General features: G+C 41.5%; 1 protein-coding gene across 1 annotated transcript in view; it reads right to left on the reverse strand.

Moving 5' to 3' along the window:
* Positions 1 to 16,885, reverse strand: part of prkci (protein kinase C, iota) — a 45,247-nt gene that overhangs the window by 5,231 nt on the left and 23,131 nt on the right. The window contains exons 9-16 of the mRNA XM_080861956.1: positions 15,763 to 15,939; positions 13,937 to 14,034; positions 7,956 to 8,042; positions 7,706 to 7,841; positions 7,470 to 7,557; positions 3,518 to 3,643; positions 3,080 to 3,159; positions 2,783 to 2,872 (exon numbers count right to left, since the gene is read on the reverse strand). Coding sequence (XP_080718082.1) covers positions 2,783 to 2,872; positions 3,080 to 3,159; positions 3,518 to 3,643; positions 7,470 to 7,557; positions 7,706 to 7,841; positions 7,956 to 8,042; positions 13,937 to 14,034; positions 15,763 to 15,939 — 882 coding nt within the window. The remainder of the gene's footprint in view (positions 1 to 2,782; positions 2,873 to 3,079; positions 3,160 to 3,517; positions 3,644 to 7,469; positions 7,558 to 7,705; positions 7,842 to 7,955; positions 8,043 to 13,936; positions 14,035 to 15,762; positions 15,940 to 16,885) is intronic.

Here is a 16,885-nt window from a genome sequence, read left to right on the forward strand (position 1 = left end):
TTTTTCTAAGTAGCTGACAGCTGGTAACTGTGCAGGGGCGGGTCTAGCCAAGTTTTGCCAGGGGGCCAGGTAGGACATTAACAGGTAAAGGGGGGCACAAAGAAATACTTTATTCTCATTTAAAATATCTAGCTTTTAATAAATAATTATCTGAATCTTACAACCAAAGTTTTTATCTGACATAAAATGTATAGAAATCATACATATACCAACAAGAAAGTGTACATCACTGTCACAACAGCGTTTGTTTTCATTCAAAGGCTTCAATACCTGGTGGGCCGGTCTCTAGTCAAAATGCCCGGGCTGTTTTTTTGTCCCAGTCCAGCCCCGGGCACGACACACAGTGAATTAATCTGAGAAGGTGCATAAAAAATAAATGGCCGCGCCAGCGGTGCACATCGCAAGTTAGCTCGCATAGACACATTAGTTGTGCCATACTGGCTTCTTAATGAGCTAACAACCCCAACTACCAGATTCAACTTGTAATTGGCTAAAAATAACTTAGCCTACCGGTGAGAGGGACGTTGCTAGCTGGCAGTTTTTTCAAGCAATGTTGAAATTTCCACATTCTGACACTTCAAAAGCTTCAGGAGCTGTCTGCTCAGCGCAGCAAGAACTCCATAACAGCAAATGAACTGTACAACAGAAAATGCAAATGCTATTTATGGTCTCCCCACAACAATAATAAGAAAAATAAACTGAGCCAATATGGCATGTTTGTTAATACAGAGACACACATGTTAATGTGATCTCTGGTCTCCCACTCGGAGACGTGTGTCTCTGAGTGGGAGACCAGAGATCACACCACGGAAATACATGGATACATCCGTAGACTCAAGACTGATCAAACCAGAAAGCTTTAATGAGCAGCTGGATTTGTCTCGCATTAACTGGCCGAGTTAATGCCAGTTAATTGAAATGCAGCTGATTGAACTGAAAAGCTCGACTCTGTGGGGGCCAAAGTTTGCAGAACTACGAACGCAGCTGGAATCCACAGCTGTGCGTGTTCATGGAGCTTGCATTTTCACCTGCTGGACATCATTACCTGACAAGGTTAACTGTCTTCAGAACATTGCAGGGATATTATTTACAGTATTTGGCTCTACAGATTTTTCTCTCACACGGAGAGTGTCCTCAGGTAGCCGTCTGAATGCTGGACACTCGGAGACGTGTGTCTCTGAGTGGGAGACCAGAGATCACATTAACATGTGTATCTCTGTATTAACAAACATGCCATATTGGCTCAGTTTATTTTTCTTATTATTGTTGTGGGAAGACCATAAATAGCATTTGGATTTTCTGTTGTACAGTTCATTTGCTGTTATGGAGTTCTTGTTATGGATAAAAAGTGTCTTTTTTTGTTTCAAAATAGCTGATAAGTATTTGCTGATAGCTGCAAACATCTGCAAACAAATATAATTCTATAAAGTGGTTCGATATAATGTGTAACTGTTAATATAGGGCGTTATGATTGCATAACATTGGCACATTGACTTCTGAGGAAATTTTAGATGGCACTCATCATCAGAAAGGTTGCCGACCCCTGCTGTAGCTCATCCATGAGCACAGTTCGGGCCCCATCAGCTCATCAGTCCTTCAGTTGGATACATTAACAATACATACATTATTCATTCGTTCATGCGCTCATATGTAAGGTTGAAGCTAATATCAACATGAGGCCGTGAGTCTCATCTGACACTCATTTCATGGTTCTAAGGGTCAAAACAGGAACCTAAAAAGACTCCTGGGTGATAATTTACTCATCGCTGAAACTGATAACAGGAAGCAACAGAAATAACGAAGTATTTTTAGCCCTAGTTTAAATTTCACCGGTATTTTTTTTTCTACAAGTCATTTCGAGATACCAAACAAGTGACTAACATCTGTAAATACAGGTCCACATCTTCATTTCCTGCACTGCGTTCTACATTTGTATTCACACTCATACTGGTTTTCAGGCATAAACTATAAATAAGGATTATACACAGACACAAATACCAGTCATAGCAAGAATCCAGTCAAGCATGTGGTTTTCAGTATTAGTGGCAACGAGTGCAAACCGCAGCTTCAGAGAAAGCATCAGCGATATCTGAGCCAACCTACGAGCTTCTCTGAGGTTCCAGTAATCATGCCGAAATTTGTGAATGAAACGATTTGTAAACAGCGGCGCTGAAATTAGAGTGTTAATGGCTTCTTCGTCAACATGAATCACTGCTCGACAATCCGGACATGCAGAGATCGACATATCGGCCCCGTGTGATCCGTCCCCTCTCGTTTCCTCTCCGTCTTTAAACTTCCTGTGTGTGTGTGTGTGTGTCTGTGTGTGTGTGAGTGTGTGTGAGAGAGAGAGAGAGAGAGAGAGAGAGAGAGAGAGAGAGAGAGAGAGAGAGAGAGAGAGAGAGAGAGAGAGAGAGAGAGAGAGAGAGAGAGAGAGAGAGAGAGTGTGAGTAATCGTATCTGCTGCTGTCAGTCTTCTGCCTGGCCTGTCTGTTTCCAGCTGCCTGCTCTTCACAAAGAAACAAGTCTCACCCCACAGCTAATAACCTCAGTATTGACAGAGCGTCTATACCTGCAGGGCAGGAGAAAGAGCGCAGGAGACGGCGACCCTGCGCACTCAGATTTGACCTTCTGCGGTCTCGCGGCAGCTATTGTTTTTCTCCCCCTTTTCCCCCGCAATCGATTGTATGGATTTATTTTGACCTATCCAACATGCACCAATGCTGATTTCCTTCATTTGAAAGAACTGACTGAGAAAAGCAGAGGATGAAATTGAATCACTCACGAGCTCCCAGTCGACGTTTCGGAAAAACGGGTGGCCCATGATGTCGGCAAAGCCCGTCTGAGGGTGGCAGCCCAGGCGCTCCTTGGGATCCTGTGGGAGTGAGAGCGAGAAGAGGGTGAGAGACGGTGGGAGACTATGGTGGAAGGGAAAGATAACAAGTCCAATACCCGAGAAGAAAGGTGGAGAAAGTGAGAAGAAAGAATTGGGAAGGAAAGTGGATACATTTCCCAAAAAAAAAAAAAAAAAAAATGCCAGTAAGAGGTGGCACTGCTACAGGCCTGTCAGACCCTCTCTTACCTTGTTGAGGAACCCTTTGAGGACGCTGGCAGCTTTGACTGACAACGAGCGTGGGATTCTGATCTGTTTTTCCAATATTACTGCAGGAGGTGACAGAAAAGGGGTCAAGGGGTGGACAAGAAGAGGAGAGGATGAGATGGTGCCAACACTGCTGCTGTTATGAGTTCAATCCTGCTGGGTATGCTCGCAGCAGCCCAAGATATGAAGCTTTTTGTTAACCCACCTCACTGTTAATTATAAGAAACAAACACAATATAAAACCCTATTTATACTAAAATAATGGGGTGGGGGGGGGGGGGGGGGACACATGGTTTCACACTTCTCTCTGTAACAGATGGCATGTTCCTGGTATTGAGAGAAGCCAATAGAAAGGTGTCGACATGAAGGTGTTGCATGAACTCAGCAGTTTTTTTACGAACCGCAGAAGCACGCTGTTACCTTGGAAGAGGTAGTCTTCTGTGTTCTGGTCAGGGTTGTCGGAGCTGCCGACGATGTCGAAGGGCGACCGGCCCGCCATCATCTCGAACATGAGCACGCCTAGTGCCCACCAGTCCACGCTGAACCCTGGGACACACACACAAACGCACACACACATATCGTACGTTACAGCTCTGACGCTTTGAAACGCCAAAACACCACAAATGACCGACAACTGCAGGAGGAACTTTTAATTGCCACTTACAAAACTTCAAAGTACACCAGCATGTCAGGGTTACTATAGCAACCACCTTCACTTTAAAAGTGGGGGTTTCTGTATATTATCACACCTTCGACAACAAGAACATTATTCAGATTGCCTACTTCTCTCTCTCTCTTTCTTTTTTAGGCCATTAGGGCAGGAATGTCACAATCAGTTTAACTCTGAAAGAAAATGAAGGACAGATGCATTTCCAGTAAATTCATTTGTATGTCTCACACCACCTTCTCACCTACAGTTTGGTCCACATAAAGCTCTAAGCTAGTCTAGAAACAAGTACTGTAGTCTTTATAATACTTAGTCAAGAAAATAATGCTAATAGTGCTAATAAGATGCTCAACCTCATCCTCAGCTGAGAAAACGGAGCGAGCCAAATGTATTTAAAAATTAAGAGACATGTGGCCCGCGGGCCTTGAATTTGGCACATGTGCATTGGAACTGAACAGCTGCATCATTTCACCAAATCTTAGCTGTCACTTCACTTGTAACAGCACTTTCAAACATCTGGTTTTGCTCCACATCACAGATTTCAGAAGACTGTAGTGTTACTATGTGATTTAAAACAGGACAAGACTTGATGACATAAGCATGAAAGGAGAAGGGCAAACATGGAGATATAAGGATGTTTTTAATGTAAACTGCATACATTTTCACAATATGAATGTGAGGCGAGCAGCACAACATATGGGATATAACAAAGCTTAAGTAATCCTGATATGTTGCCAACCAGAAACTGGATCGAAAATGGAAGTGGCTACAGAAAAAACAACTTCCAGTTTCTTCTTTACAAGGAGGAAATCCTCCAATCACATTAAATATCCATATCTCCCTAATGTTAAGAAAACAGACAGAGCTGAAAAACAACTTAAAATTTAAAATCTACTCAGGGTAAATTTCTGTGAATTCAAAATTTCTGTCAAAACAACGACAGAAAAGAAGCCGTAATGATGTGAAAGTTGTAAAACAAGTAAGGCAGACATGAAAGAGAAAACAGAACATTTTAGATGCCATTGTGGCATCCTCAAACTGATTCCTTTGGCTATCGCCATCTTGATGTTTTGAAACCGGACATGATAAATGAGGGGAAGACCAAAAAACTGAGGGACAAGGTAGACCTTCCCTAAACTACACCCTCCTCTCATGTTCTGGATAAAAATATGTGAAGATCATATATACAATCTGACTTGTTTCTGCAGCCACACGAGTCGCCCCTTATATAAAAGTCCATCTTTTATATGCAGTCTTTGACTTCATTAAGTTTTTTTTTAAACTTAAAAATAATTTAATGTATGTAAATTATTATTAAAATAAGGAAAGAAAACCCTGGAACGCAGTTTTCTGTGTAAAGACTAAAAATAAAGACCCAAAAAAAAAAAAAAAAAAAAAAAAAAAAAAAAAAAAAAAGGTCAGATCTGACATGACTTCCTCTACTCAAACAAACAACTGATGCATTTACCCAGTGAATGTGTTTTTTGCTGATTTCTTTCATAAGTAACAACCAAAAACCCCAAAAAGGGCCTGACATTTGTTTTTCTGTACACAAAGACAAGCAGGTGTGATCATCGTGGAGTCAGTGAAGTATAATCATCTCATTGATCGGGTTAACAGTTTGAATGATAAGGGATCACATTCAGAACAATGGTGGACCTACACTGGATCACACATGCCCCTGCTGTGACTCTGATGTCCACACAATTTGCCGTTCGGCCCATTTAAAAAACAAAAAACAAAACAACTTTCCCACTACAGCCATCACAGTATGAAGAGCGCAGGTGTTGTAAGCAGCCTCGGCAGCGCGACAGCTGAGCGAGCAGCTAAAATCAAACCCAGCCGTCATTAATTTCATTATTCACACGTGTGCTGTTCCTACTGTGTCTAAAAACAGCTGCTGTGCTCATATGTGTTGTTTTTTTTTTTTAAATAAAGGAGGGAAAAACAATCAAAAACTTTTTCTTTTAACTGTAAAATTTGTTGCCATGACACCACATTTGGTGACCAAGGAGGCTTTTCTATTTTTACAGCATTGCGTGTGTGGATAGTCGAACACGCAGCACTGAGGATGTAGAAACTGATATTTCACCGAGAAGCTGAAAGTACATCTGAACTACGAGATGCTTTAAGTTGCCAGCTTCACACAATTTGGACTCTTTATATGAGTTTAGATGGAGCAGTATTTATTTATGATTAATTCATCATTATGTCCAAATGTTGAGAATAAAGTAAAAATTTCAAGAATAAAGACGAAATGTGAGAATAAAGCTGTCCGTTCAAGTCAAGCTACTTCTGTTAGTGCACGGCTGCCTCTACAAAATGCCTTTTGTAGATGAACCAGTGTTAAAGAATGGAGTTAATGTTATCAAACAAACCCATTGTGTTAGCAACTGTTAGTACTACTGAAGTTTAATCAGCATTTCAAAATCTCAAACTTTTTCTTCACAAAATTGTTTTACAACTTAATTTTTTCCTCAATCTGCTTCTTTGTGATTCAATGAATATTACAAATGCCTCTTCCCCCCCCCCCCCAAATGTATCTGCACATTTTTACATTTTACTGCATTTCTTTTTGGGCTGTCTCTCAACTTTATAACTAAACCGCGTAAATTAACTGAATTAATGTAGCATTAACTGAATAGCTGCTGAATGAAGACAGAAATGGCTGCTAGGCAAGTAAGACATACACAGGCAGAGGTCAGCAGATTTAGAGAAACAGACAAGCACGCTATTTAACTTTAAAAACTACCGTTTTTAGACATTAAATGTCACCCAACTGGGTCTTTACTTTTCATCAAGGGGTGTGGATGCTATATAAACCATAACTTTGACCAAAAATCCCCATGTGGACAAGCTAACGGCACGGCAGAATGTGATTTCTGCTACATTTGAGGGGTTAAAATGACACCTCAGAAAGAAAGTTAGAGGACTACACGAGTAACAGAACATCTCTCACTCCTATTTTCCCCCTCTCACATTAAGCCCATCCTGCAAATAGGTGTGCCTCACCATTAGAGACATTAGAGGAGTCCTGAATTACCCAGATTAGATTAGTTGAGAAATCCCCAACAGCAAAGATGGTGCTAAAAGAGCAACTTCCAGGAGAAAACAGCTTTTTAAAACTTGTTTTCAGGGTGTAGTTAGGAAACTTTTAATGCACTTTATCATTACATTTGCTGAAAATAGAGCTGATTTAAATAATAACAGCTTCAATAACTGTTGGAAAACATTTAAAGACGGTTGCACACGCTTATATTGCAATGCAGAACCATACACAAATTTCAGCTAGGTGTTTTTGTTTTGTTTGTTTTTTTTAAACCAAGAAATAAATAACCCAGGGGTTGCAAAAAACTCTTCTACCAATCACTACCCACTAGTAGCCCTGGTTTATGGTGACAGTGTAAGATACCTGGCTTGTGTATTGTGGGGTATTGGCGACAGTGGTGACAGTTTTCCTTTGTGCAATAAGATCACTGCTGTATGTCGGGCACCATTTAAATAAATTACATATATCCTAAATTAAAAAAACTAATATGTATCCAAAGAAAATGTGTTCCTACGTTTGTCTACAGTTGTTGAATTGTTTATATATAATGTAGCTTGAGTGTGTTAGTGCAGATAAACCCAGTTTTGCCTCACACACTTTCTAACTGCAGAATTAGATAGCATTTCTGGTAAGTGCTTCCATGTCGTAATCCTCACCGTAATCCTCTCCTCTGAGTATTTCGGGGGCGATGTAATTGGGGGTACCGCAGAAAGTGCTCGTCGTATCGCCAGGTCTCAAGCCCTCCTGAAAGAAGAAAAAAAAAGAAAGAAAGATCATCAGCTGTGAGATCATCTCAGAGGGCTGTAAACCGACACGTCTGCAGCTGTACAGGTGCTTTTATCCAAAGTGCACTGCGGTATCATTACAAACCACATTAATCCGTAAACCACACCTTGCACATGCCGTAGTCTGTAAGCTTGATGTGACCCTCAGAATCCAGCAGCACATTGTCCAGTTTCAGGTCTCTGTAGATGATTCCCCGCTCGTGGAGGTAGTTGAGCGCCAGACTGATTTCTGCTGAGTAGAATCTGAAACCCAAAGAGGGAAATTACTGTGTTTTTAAATTCAGCTCCAGCTGCATAAAGAAATTAAAAACGCATCTGTCCCTTTAATCACACGTGAAGCAAACGGCCAGACTGTACCTGGCATGTTCTTCTGGGAGTTTCCTTTGCCTCTGCATGTGGAACATGAGATCTCCACCATTCACATATTCAATAACAAAGAAGAGTCTGCAGAAAGAAACAGAAGTTAATTTCTCTTAAATACAGAATTAGTCATCTTTCAATCATCCATAAGACATCTGTCAGGGTGGCTGGATGAGCGCTCTCATTTTTTTTTCCTGCTAATGTGCTTTACTGATTTTATTACACTCACTGTATAAAACTTGCATGTAACACAGTCAGCCTGGGGTGGATATTTACTACAGCTTCAATTAAATTTTTACTTCCAAAGGCGATAAAAACATAACAAAACATTTTTCCACTAAGCGATTACTTTTCTTGCTTTTATGAAGTTCTCGTGCACAAAAAAAGAACACATCTCTCCTTTACAGCTGCGTACTTTTGCCCCTCACTCAAATCTCAAACTTGCTCTTCAGTTCAGCTCAAAATGTTATGACGGAGAGCAAGCCTTCGATCACTAAGACCTATTAAATCTGCCTCTCAATTCAATTAAATTTTATTTATATAGCGCCAAATCACAACAAAAGTTGCCTCAAGGCGCTCTCTCAGAGGAACTTGAGAAATATTGATGACAGTCAAAATTCAGGGCCTCACAGTCCACCTGCAGGTTTGCACGAGTCTCCCATGAGTCTGCTGCTGCCTGAGGCTCTTTTAGCTCCTACCTGCACCACCAGACAGTTGGGTTATATGGTAGGGCCAAAATCCCTACCATATAACCCTGTATTTAAATTTGAAGTTAGTGAATAAGAGATTCCAACAATGACCAAAATTAACTGATTTTACTATAACTTAGCAGCCTGACTGATTTATACTTCAAACATATACATCCACCAACATTTCATAACTACACCGTAACCCGACCCGCGATACCTTTTTCGCCGCTGTTTTTTAATTTATCAGTGAGTGAATATTGATCGACACCTCAATATAAGGAGTAATAATTATAGCATTGATATAAAGGCTCACAAATGTCAGCAAATTCCTGGTGGGAGACAGATGAAACTACTGGAATGTAAGGGAATCAAAGGGGAATCTACAAAGAACTGAAAAAAAACTCGAGTGACAAAATCTGTCCACAACAAAGAGCGGCGACCCAGAAGGGAAAAAGTCCCAGCATTTTATTTGTTTACATCGTGGGTGTAACCGCACATATAACACCAGGACACGACCACAAGCTATTTAACACAGAACAGAGGAGCACAAACGTAAATGTCGGCAATGACGTTTGCCACTCATGCCGAAACTGTAGGTCCCACATAGATTCCCTGCAGAAGTCTAACCCAGGCCTTACACATGACCTAATAAAAATGCACTTAATAATTTTGTGTTGCTTGTGTTCTTTGTGCTCTCTTCGCTGCTTTGGGATTAAAGTATAATGAAACACAAGGGACTGTTTATGTGTTAGCTTCTAAAACCAAACTTTGTCATTTTAGTTACGTTTACTGTCACAAAACATGTTTTACCGCGACAGGGATTTTCCTATAACCTTAACCATGAACACGCTTTAATGACCTAAAAACAAGTGTTTTGTTTACATAGAAGTACCGTATTTTCACGACCATAAGGCGCACTTAAAAGTCTTAGATTTTCTTCAAAAAGTGCGGCGCGCCCTATAGCGCGGTGCGCCCTATGTGTTGTAAGGAGGACGTAGTAGAGAACACCATGAGAACGTTAAAGGGTGAAGTGTGGGCGTTGATCGTATATACCGGGACAATCGCACATACCTGTATAAAAGAACAGGTATGTGCATTATGCAGGACATCGTTGTTTTAACAACCCTGAAAATGGCAAAGAGACACGCTTATGAAGCACAGTTTAAACTGAAGGCCATCAGCTACGCGGAGGAACATGGAAATCGAGCAGCGGCGAGAGAATTTAAGATTAACGAATCGATGGTTCGCAAATGGAGGAAGCTGGAAAACAAGCTCCAGCAGGTCAAGAAAACGCAGCTGAGTTTCCGCGGACATAAGGCGAGGTGGCCCGAGTTGGAGGAAAGACTCGAGCGGTGGATCATCGAGCAAAGAGCGAGCGGGAGAAGCGTTTCGACGGTCACCATTCGGCTAAAAGCAGTTTCACTAGCTGAAGAGATGAACATTGAACATTTCCAAGGAGGTCCGTCTTGGTGCTTTCGTTTTATGAAACGGTGCCATTTTTCCATCCGGACCAGGACTACGGTAGCGCAGCAACTTCCAGCGGATTATAAGCTGGCCATCTTCCGCTCCTACTGCAGCAAACACATTGGCGACAAAAACATCCAGCCCAGCCACATCACAAACATGGACGAGGTCCCGCTCACTTTTGACATCCCGGTGAGTCACACTGTGGAGAAGAAGGGGACCAGCACGGTAGCGATACGCACAACGGGGTATGAAAAGTCTTCTTTTACTGTTGTGCTTGGCTGCCATGCTAATGGACAGAAACTGCCGCCTATGGTGATTTTTAAGCGAAAGACTTTGCCTAAAGAGAAGTTTCCAGCAGAAATCATCATTAAGGCAAATGAAAAGGGCTGGATGGATGAGGAAATGATGAAAGACTGGCTGAGGGAGGTGTATGTAAGGAGACCAGGTGGTTTTTTCCACGCATCACCATCGCTGTTGATCTGTGACTCTATGCGTGCCCATCTCACAGCCGATGTAAAAAAACTTGTGAAGCAAATGAACTGTGAGCTTGCTGTCATTCCGGGAGGAGGCCTGACAAAGGAACTCCAACCGCTGGACATCGGTGTGAACCGCCCGTTCAAAGTAAGGCTGCGAGCGGCCTGGGAGCGATGGATGACCGGTGGAGACCACAGTTTCACTAAGAGTGGAAGGCAGCGCCGGGCGAGTTACGCCACAATTTGCCAATGGATTGTAGATGCTTGGGCTAACATGTCTGCTGGCACTGTTGTTCGAGCTTTCGCAAAAGCCGGCATCGTTTCCGAGGAGCCACACGGCACGGAAAGTGACTCTGCCGGTGAAGACAGTGAACCTGGCATGTTTGATGGAGATTTAGCGCAGCTGTTCAATTCAGACACAGAGGATGAGGACTTCGATGGGTTTGATTGATGATAAAAATGTGAGTACCAAACTCAGTTTTGCTCCTGCTTTATTTTTAAATACGCACACTTGTATGCTTGTGTGTTGTTGATGATGACGATTATTGGTAATAAAAATGTGAGTACCAAATTCAGTTTTGCTCCTGCTTTATTTTTAAATATGCACACTTGTATGCTTGTGTGTTGTTGATGATGACGATTACCGGCAATAGAAATGTGAGTAAGGTACCGAATTCAGGTTTGCTCCCGCTTTATTTTTAAATACGCATACGGTACTTGTATGCGCCCTATGGTCCAGTGCGCCTTATGTGTGTGTTAAATACAGTAAGGGCACACATAACTGAGACTGCGCCTTTTAGCACAGTGCACCTTATGGTCGTGAAAATACGGTAATAATACCTCAACCACAGGAGCGGCATATTTAACTGTGTTGTTGTACAATGGTGTTTTGATGACCTCATCTGGGGTTTGGTACCTTGCCTAAAGATGCTTTCGAGTGGGCAGGAACTAGAGATGGACCGATCCGATATTACGTATCGTATCGGTCCGATACTGGCCTAAATTACTGGATCGGATATCGGAGAGAAATAAAAATGTAATCCGATCCATTAAATATCATGAAAGCACATGGCATAACTCGGCTCATAACCTTAGCAGTCGGAGCAGTATGCATCACGTGATAGAGCGGCTGTGGCGTGCGAGACCTGTCGGCGGTCTGGTTCAGCATTTGTAGCCTCGCTACCAACCCGGCATTCCATCTCCGAGAAAGTTATCCCAGAGAGAAGTAAAGCAAGTGTGTAAGTTCATCTCTGAATGTTTGTAAAGCATTCCAGCATTAAGCTTAACAACCGATATATGGAGCGACTGCCTCTTATTCTCTCTCTCCCCTGCTGCTACTTCAATCATGAAACTGCTTAATGATCAGCTGATCGGCTTTTCTGTCGCGACTCCGTCTCTCTTGTTTGTTTATCGCCCACTTTGCACCAGAAAGAGGAAACCAGCGGATAAACAACAGCAGCACGTTTAAGCTTGATAAGCTGTTGTTAGAATTTATTTAATATTACTTTGTACACCACGATCGTTTTCTACGTAGCTGACAGCTGGTAACTGTGCAGGGGCGGATCTAGCAAAGTTTAGCCAGGGGGGCTGATAGGGCATTAACAGGGAAAAGGGGGCACAAAGACATACTTTTCTTTCTTATTCTCATTTAAAATGTCTAGCTTTTAATAAATAATTATCTGAATCTTGCACCCAAAGTTTTAATTTGATGTAAAATGAATAGAAGTCCATTACTGTATATAGTAACTATTAAGTCTAATATATATACCCTAGTAAGCTATAGTACTTTTTCCTTTGGGAAGGCACCATCTGTGCAGTCTGCAATTCTGTTGAAGAAAGATGTTGAATCCATTTAATATTTCTTGAAAAATAATTGATTTCTGTGCATTTTTTTCCACATTGCATCAAATTAAGGTTGATTACATCGATTAAGCATCATAAGGTGGAGCGTGAGGGGTGGTTTCCTTTTTTTTTTTTTTTTGTTGCTGGGAGTTGGAACCCTATTAGTTAGGTTGCTTAGTATTTACGCTAAGTACTTTTTAAAATACCAAAATAAGGAGGATGGAGTAGGTTTAAGTTTTTTAGATTGATCAGTATTGCTGAATTATGAAATATTTTGGGTGCAGTGTATTTTTTACATACAGGTATAACAGAATAGCTTTAGTGTTTTTGTTGTTTTTAAACTTGAGTATGAACTTATACAAAATGCAGCAAGATATTAAAAAAAACAGTTTTATTGATTAAAACAAAACACTATAATGGATTCATATCGGTATAGGCAGATATCCAAATTTATGGGATCGTTATCGGACATAAAAAAGTGGTATCGTGCCATCTCTAGTAGGAACCACCAACTTTATACTTGTAGAAGACAAGCCAAGTCTTGAACCCCAGGACCAATCACTCATTCACACAGCACTTTGAGCTAGCTCACATCCTGCAGCCACTGTAGAATCACCAGTTCACCTAACATGCTTGTCTTTGGGCTGCAGGAGGAAACGTATGCAGGCACAGGGATGCATTTATGTATTTACTCCAACATAGTTACTCACTGACTGTAACTTTACTTTTCTAGGGTGGGTGTTGTCCAGGTGTATTAACAAGGGTGCAAATTATTTACTAGTGAACAATCCCCTTCAGCCAACCAGGTAGCCCCAGCCCTTCCCTCTTGTGCATCCCTAAATTGATCAGGTTATGTTCATACCAATCCCCAAAAAGCCTAATCTTCAGAAATTCTAACGCCATCGTGGTGTAATGCTGCTGGTGACAGAAGTCCTGCAGAAAACTAGAACCTGCAGCCGTCCATTACGGCTGGTTCACCATGTTTGCCGTGGTGATGAGGAACTCAGTTGAAAGACAGCTGATTGTCCAACTCTTATGGGGATATTTAATGATATTTATTAATGTATTTAAGAAAGTGTGGTGTCCCTCTTTTTGCACCCTGACTCCAATACTGCCACAAGCACAGTGCAATTCTGCGAGAAGCCATGCAATGCATTTGTGAAGCTTTATTTAGAAAATTTAGAAATATGTAACTGTAGCAAGAAATCTGGGTCTTTAGATTCATTTCATTTGGGACGGTAAAATTTAAGGTATGGTATGCTCTGGATTTATATCCCACTGACTGCTTTCTCAATCATTTTGTTTGATAATCAGAAGAAAGAAAAACTGTAACTTAAAAATCTGAATAAATGACCAGAATAACCTGATTCAGGCAGCAGTCCCTCCTTAGACCTGTAAATTGGTGTAGCTCTTATATACAGAGGATTTTTCCAAAGCCTAGTGAAATAAATAAATTAATAATAATAATAATAATAATAATCACGACTCATGCAATAGCAAAGCTCACCTGCTTTCTGTCTGGAAACAGGAGTGAAGGCCGACCAGGAAGGGATGATTAGAGGCCTGCTCGAAGACATGCTTTTCTGTTTGAACCCAGTCGATGTCCTGGAACAAAAACACACAAAGAAACACCCAAATGTCAATCAAGGGATGTTTGTGACATAGTGCCCTTGAGCTAACTAAAAGCTGAATAAGCACAGGGCTCCATCGACCATCCTACAAAGCCTGAGAGTTACTTGTGTGTAAGGTGGACAGCGGTGGGGGAAAACGGCTGAGCCAGTAGAAGCGGGGGCTGGCCTCTATCGGTAGCTGGATGATAATATGTCTGGACACGGATGCTGCTCACGCTGACAGGGCAGGGACGGCACAACACTTTGCCATTGATCAAGAAGCACTTGTCAATCTGTCAATCACGCTAAGTGCGCCTAATCAAGGCTAACTACTCCCGCTGCCACCGGCTGTGCTGCTACATGTGTTCACGGAGATCAATTTTCCATGACGTGATGGTTTATCTGCACGTTCTTAGGCTGACAGATCTCTTCAAAGCCGCCAGTCTTTCTAACTCTGAGTATTAAGGGATACATAAGAGCAATGCTGGATCACATGACACCAATCAGCGTGTTAGCAATAACAGCTCCCATTGATTGTTCTAGTCATATTAATTAGACTGACAGGAGACTGATTGCTTAATTATTAATTAACCTCACAGAGCGAGTCCTGGCGTCTTGTCACACTGTATGGACTTTAGTGACAGTGGCACCATCCTCGCAGATATACAGCTTTAGACCTCTGGAGTTTGCTGGTCTGAATAAATCAAAAACAGTAAAATATCGAGTCAGTTGATTATCTATTAAAGAGTCAGTAAGAGAACATTAAAATCTCAAGTGATTAGTCAACTATTAATGATGTTTTGACTAAAAATAATTGCACCTATTTCGATAATTACTGGCATTCAAGGCCATTAAGAACAAAAAGCCACTTTGTGCTTGAAAATCCTTCCATGTGAGCATTAAAAACTGAAACACTCTGGATCTTGGACTTCTGAACAGTCAAAACAAACAAACTGAAGGTCCCACTTTAGTAAATTAAGAAACTTTGCTGTCAATTTCTTGTTTTTCAAACATTTTACTGTGTAAACAGTTAACCAAAGACAAAAAATAATGAGCAACTAAAACAAAAGATCATTAGCGGCAGCTGTTAAAACGGCCTTACTGCCTCCTCTTTACATACGCCTACACAGAAAGGAGCAAAAACACTGGTTCAAATAATCATTTTCCATGATGTTGTGTAAAAATGTGTTTCAAACCACTGCGTAGGACAACAAAAATCACCCATTTTGGTGGAAACTACACACTTTAAGAAGCCTTTATTATGAACTCATGCTCACCGTATGTGTAAGTAGATCGTGTGAGCCAAAAGCTCAGGCTTCAGATGCTCTAAATCCTAGTTCACCAACAGGTGGATTGCGGTCTAGATCAGGACATGGATCTATTACTAGATTCTGACGGGCCATCTCCATTTTACTCTGCCCACCTTTTCTCATATTTACGGTACAGTTCTGTTAATTTGAGACAAAGGATGATCTGAGGGAGTCTCGTATAGCATAAACCAAATATTTTGAACTGAATCATACAAAGCTATTCTAGCGACTCCAAAGAATAAAAATATGGATCTTAAAAAGAATATAATAGATCGCCCTTGATACACAAGTACAAAAATTTCATCAGATTTCATCCAGATTTCTTTGATTTCTTTCTTTTCCTTTATTAAAGGTGATTTTATGTCTGGTAAGCATGTCAGGCATCAGCAGTCTTTACACCTCTTCTGATTTACCTCGTCATCGTTGACCAGCTCCTTCTTGACGACCTTCATGGCATAGATGCGCTCAGTCTTTTTCAGCTGTACCAGCAGCACCTTGGCGTAGCTACCTCTGCCGATCACCCGCAGCAGGTCAAAGTCGGCCAGGCCCAGACTGGAAGTCGATTTCCCTGTGTCTCTGCTACTCCGTGCCTACGAGGTGCAATGTAAAAAAATAAAAAGGTAAGGAACCCCAGTGATGGGGCCAAGCACAAAATACTATCGTAGCAAAAACATAATGAATTCAACTCCGAGCCGATTAATCACGCATCGTTTTGGCTCTGACTTTCTCAAGATAATTTTTTTCCACTGAACTATTGACAGAGCTGATGAGTTGGTTTGAGCACGAGTGTGATTTCCTTTGGGTGATTTTGTAAATGATATTAAAAAAGCTCCCAGCACCACTTTTAGGCAATAAATCTTAGTAATGACTTTCTTGTCTCGATTTAATACCATCATGCTGCTACCATTAGATCAGGCCCTGGCTGTATTATAGTCCTCCTTCTCTGTAAACATGACTCCCACCTTCACCGTTTCCTCGCCCGCCTTCTCTGCTCTCTTGTAATCTATCCTGTAGTGAACCGTTTCGACTACCTATCTATCTAACATCCCTTCACGTGACAACCCCATCCCCAGAGTCACACATGGAGCTGAAGATAAAAGAGGGCAGGCCGAATGATGTTATCTCAGTCTATCGGCGTCCAACTCAATTCAGTCTTTATCCATTTCCAGCTCTCCTGCCTCATCCAACAATCCTCCCTACCAACCTCCAAACTGCATCCCTGGCCATTAATCAGCCTCTGGTGTTAAGAGCTGTGATAAAAGGTTACTTTATTAGCTCTACCAAAGGAAATCAATACCAACACCACTACACGGGTGCCTACGTCTCCACGCTCTCTGCATCCAGCATGCACAGCAGGTGAAAGAAGGATCACCCAAATCCTCACAGATGAAAACCTGCTTCCAATTACAGATGATCTTTCTCCCTCTCACCCAAACAGCACCAATTTCTAAATATACATATATCCATCTAGTCAGCATGACAGGTTTGACAGATTATGAGTCACGTATCAAGAGCGTTTGAAAAGATTTCTCTCTC

Source organism: Rhamphochromis sp. 'chilingali' (genome assembly GCF_963969265.1).
Source record: "Rhamphochromis sp. 'chilingali' genome assembly, chromosome: 16".
NCBI classification, from domain to species: domain Eukaryota; kingdom Metazoa; phylum Chordata; class Actinopteri; order Cichliformes; family Cichlidae; genus Rhamphochromis; species Rhamphochromis sp. 'chilingali'.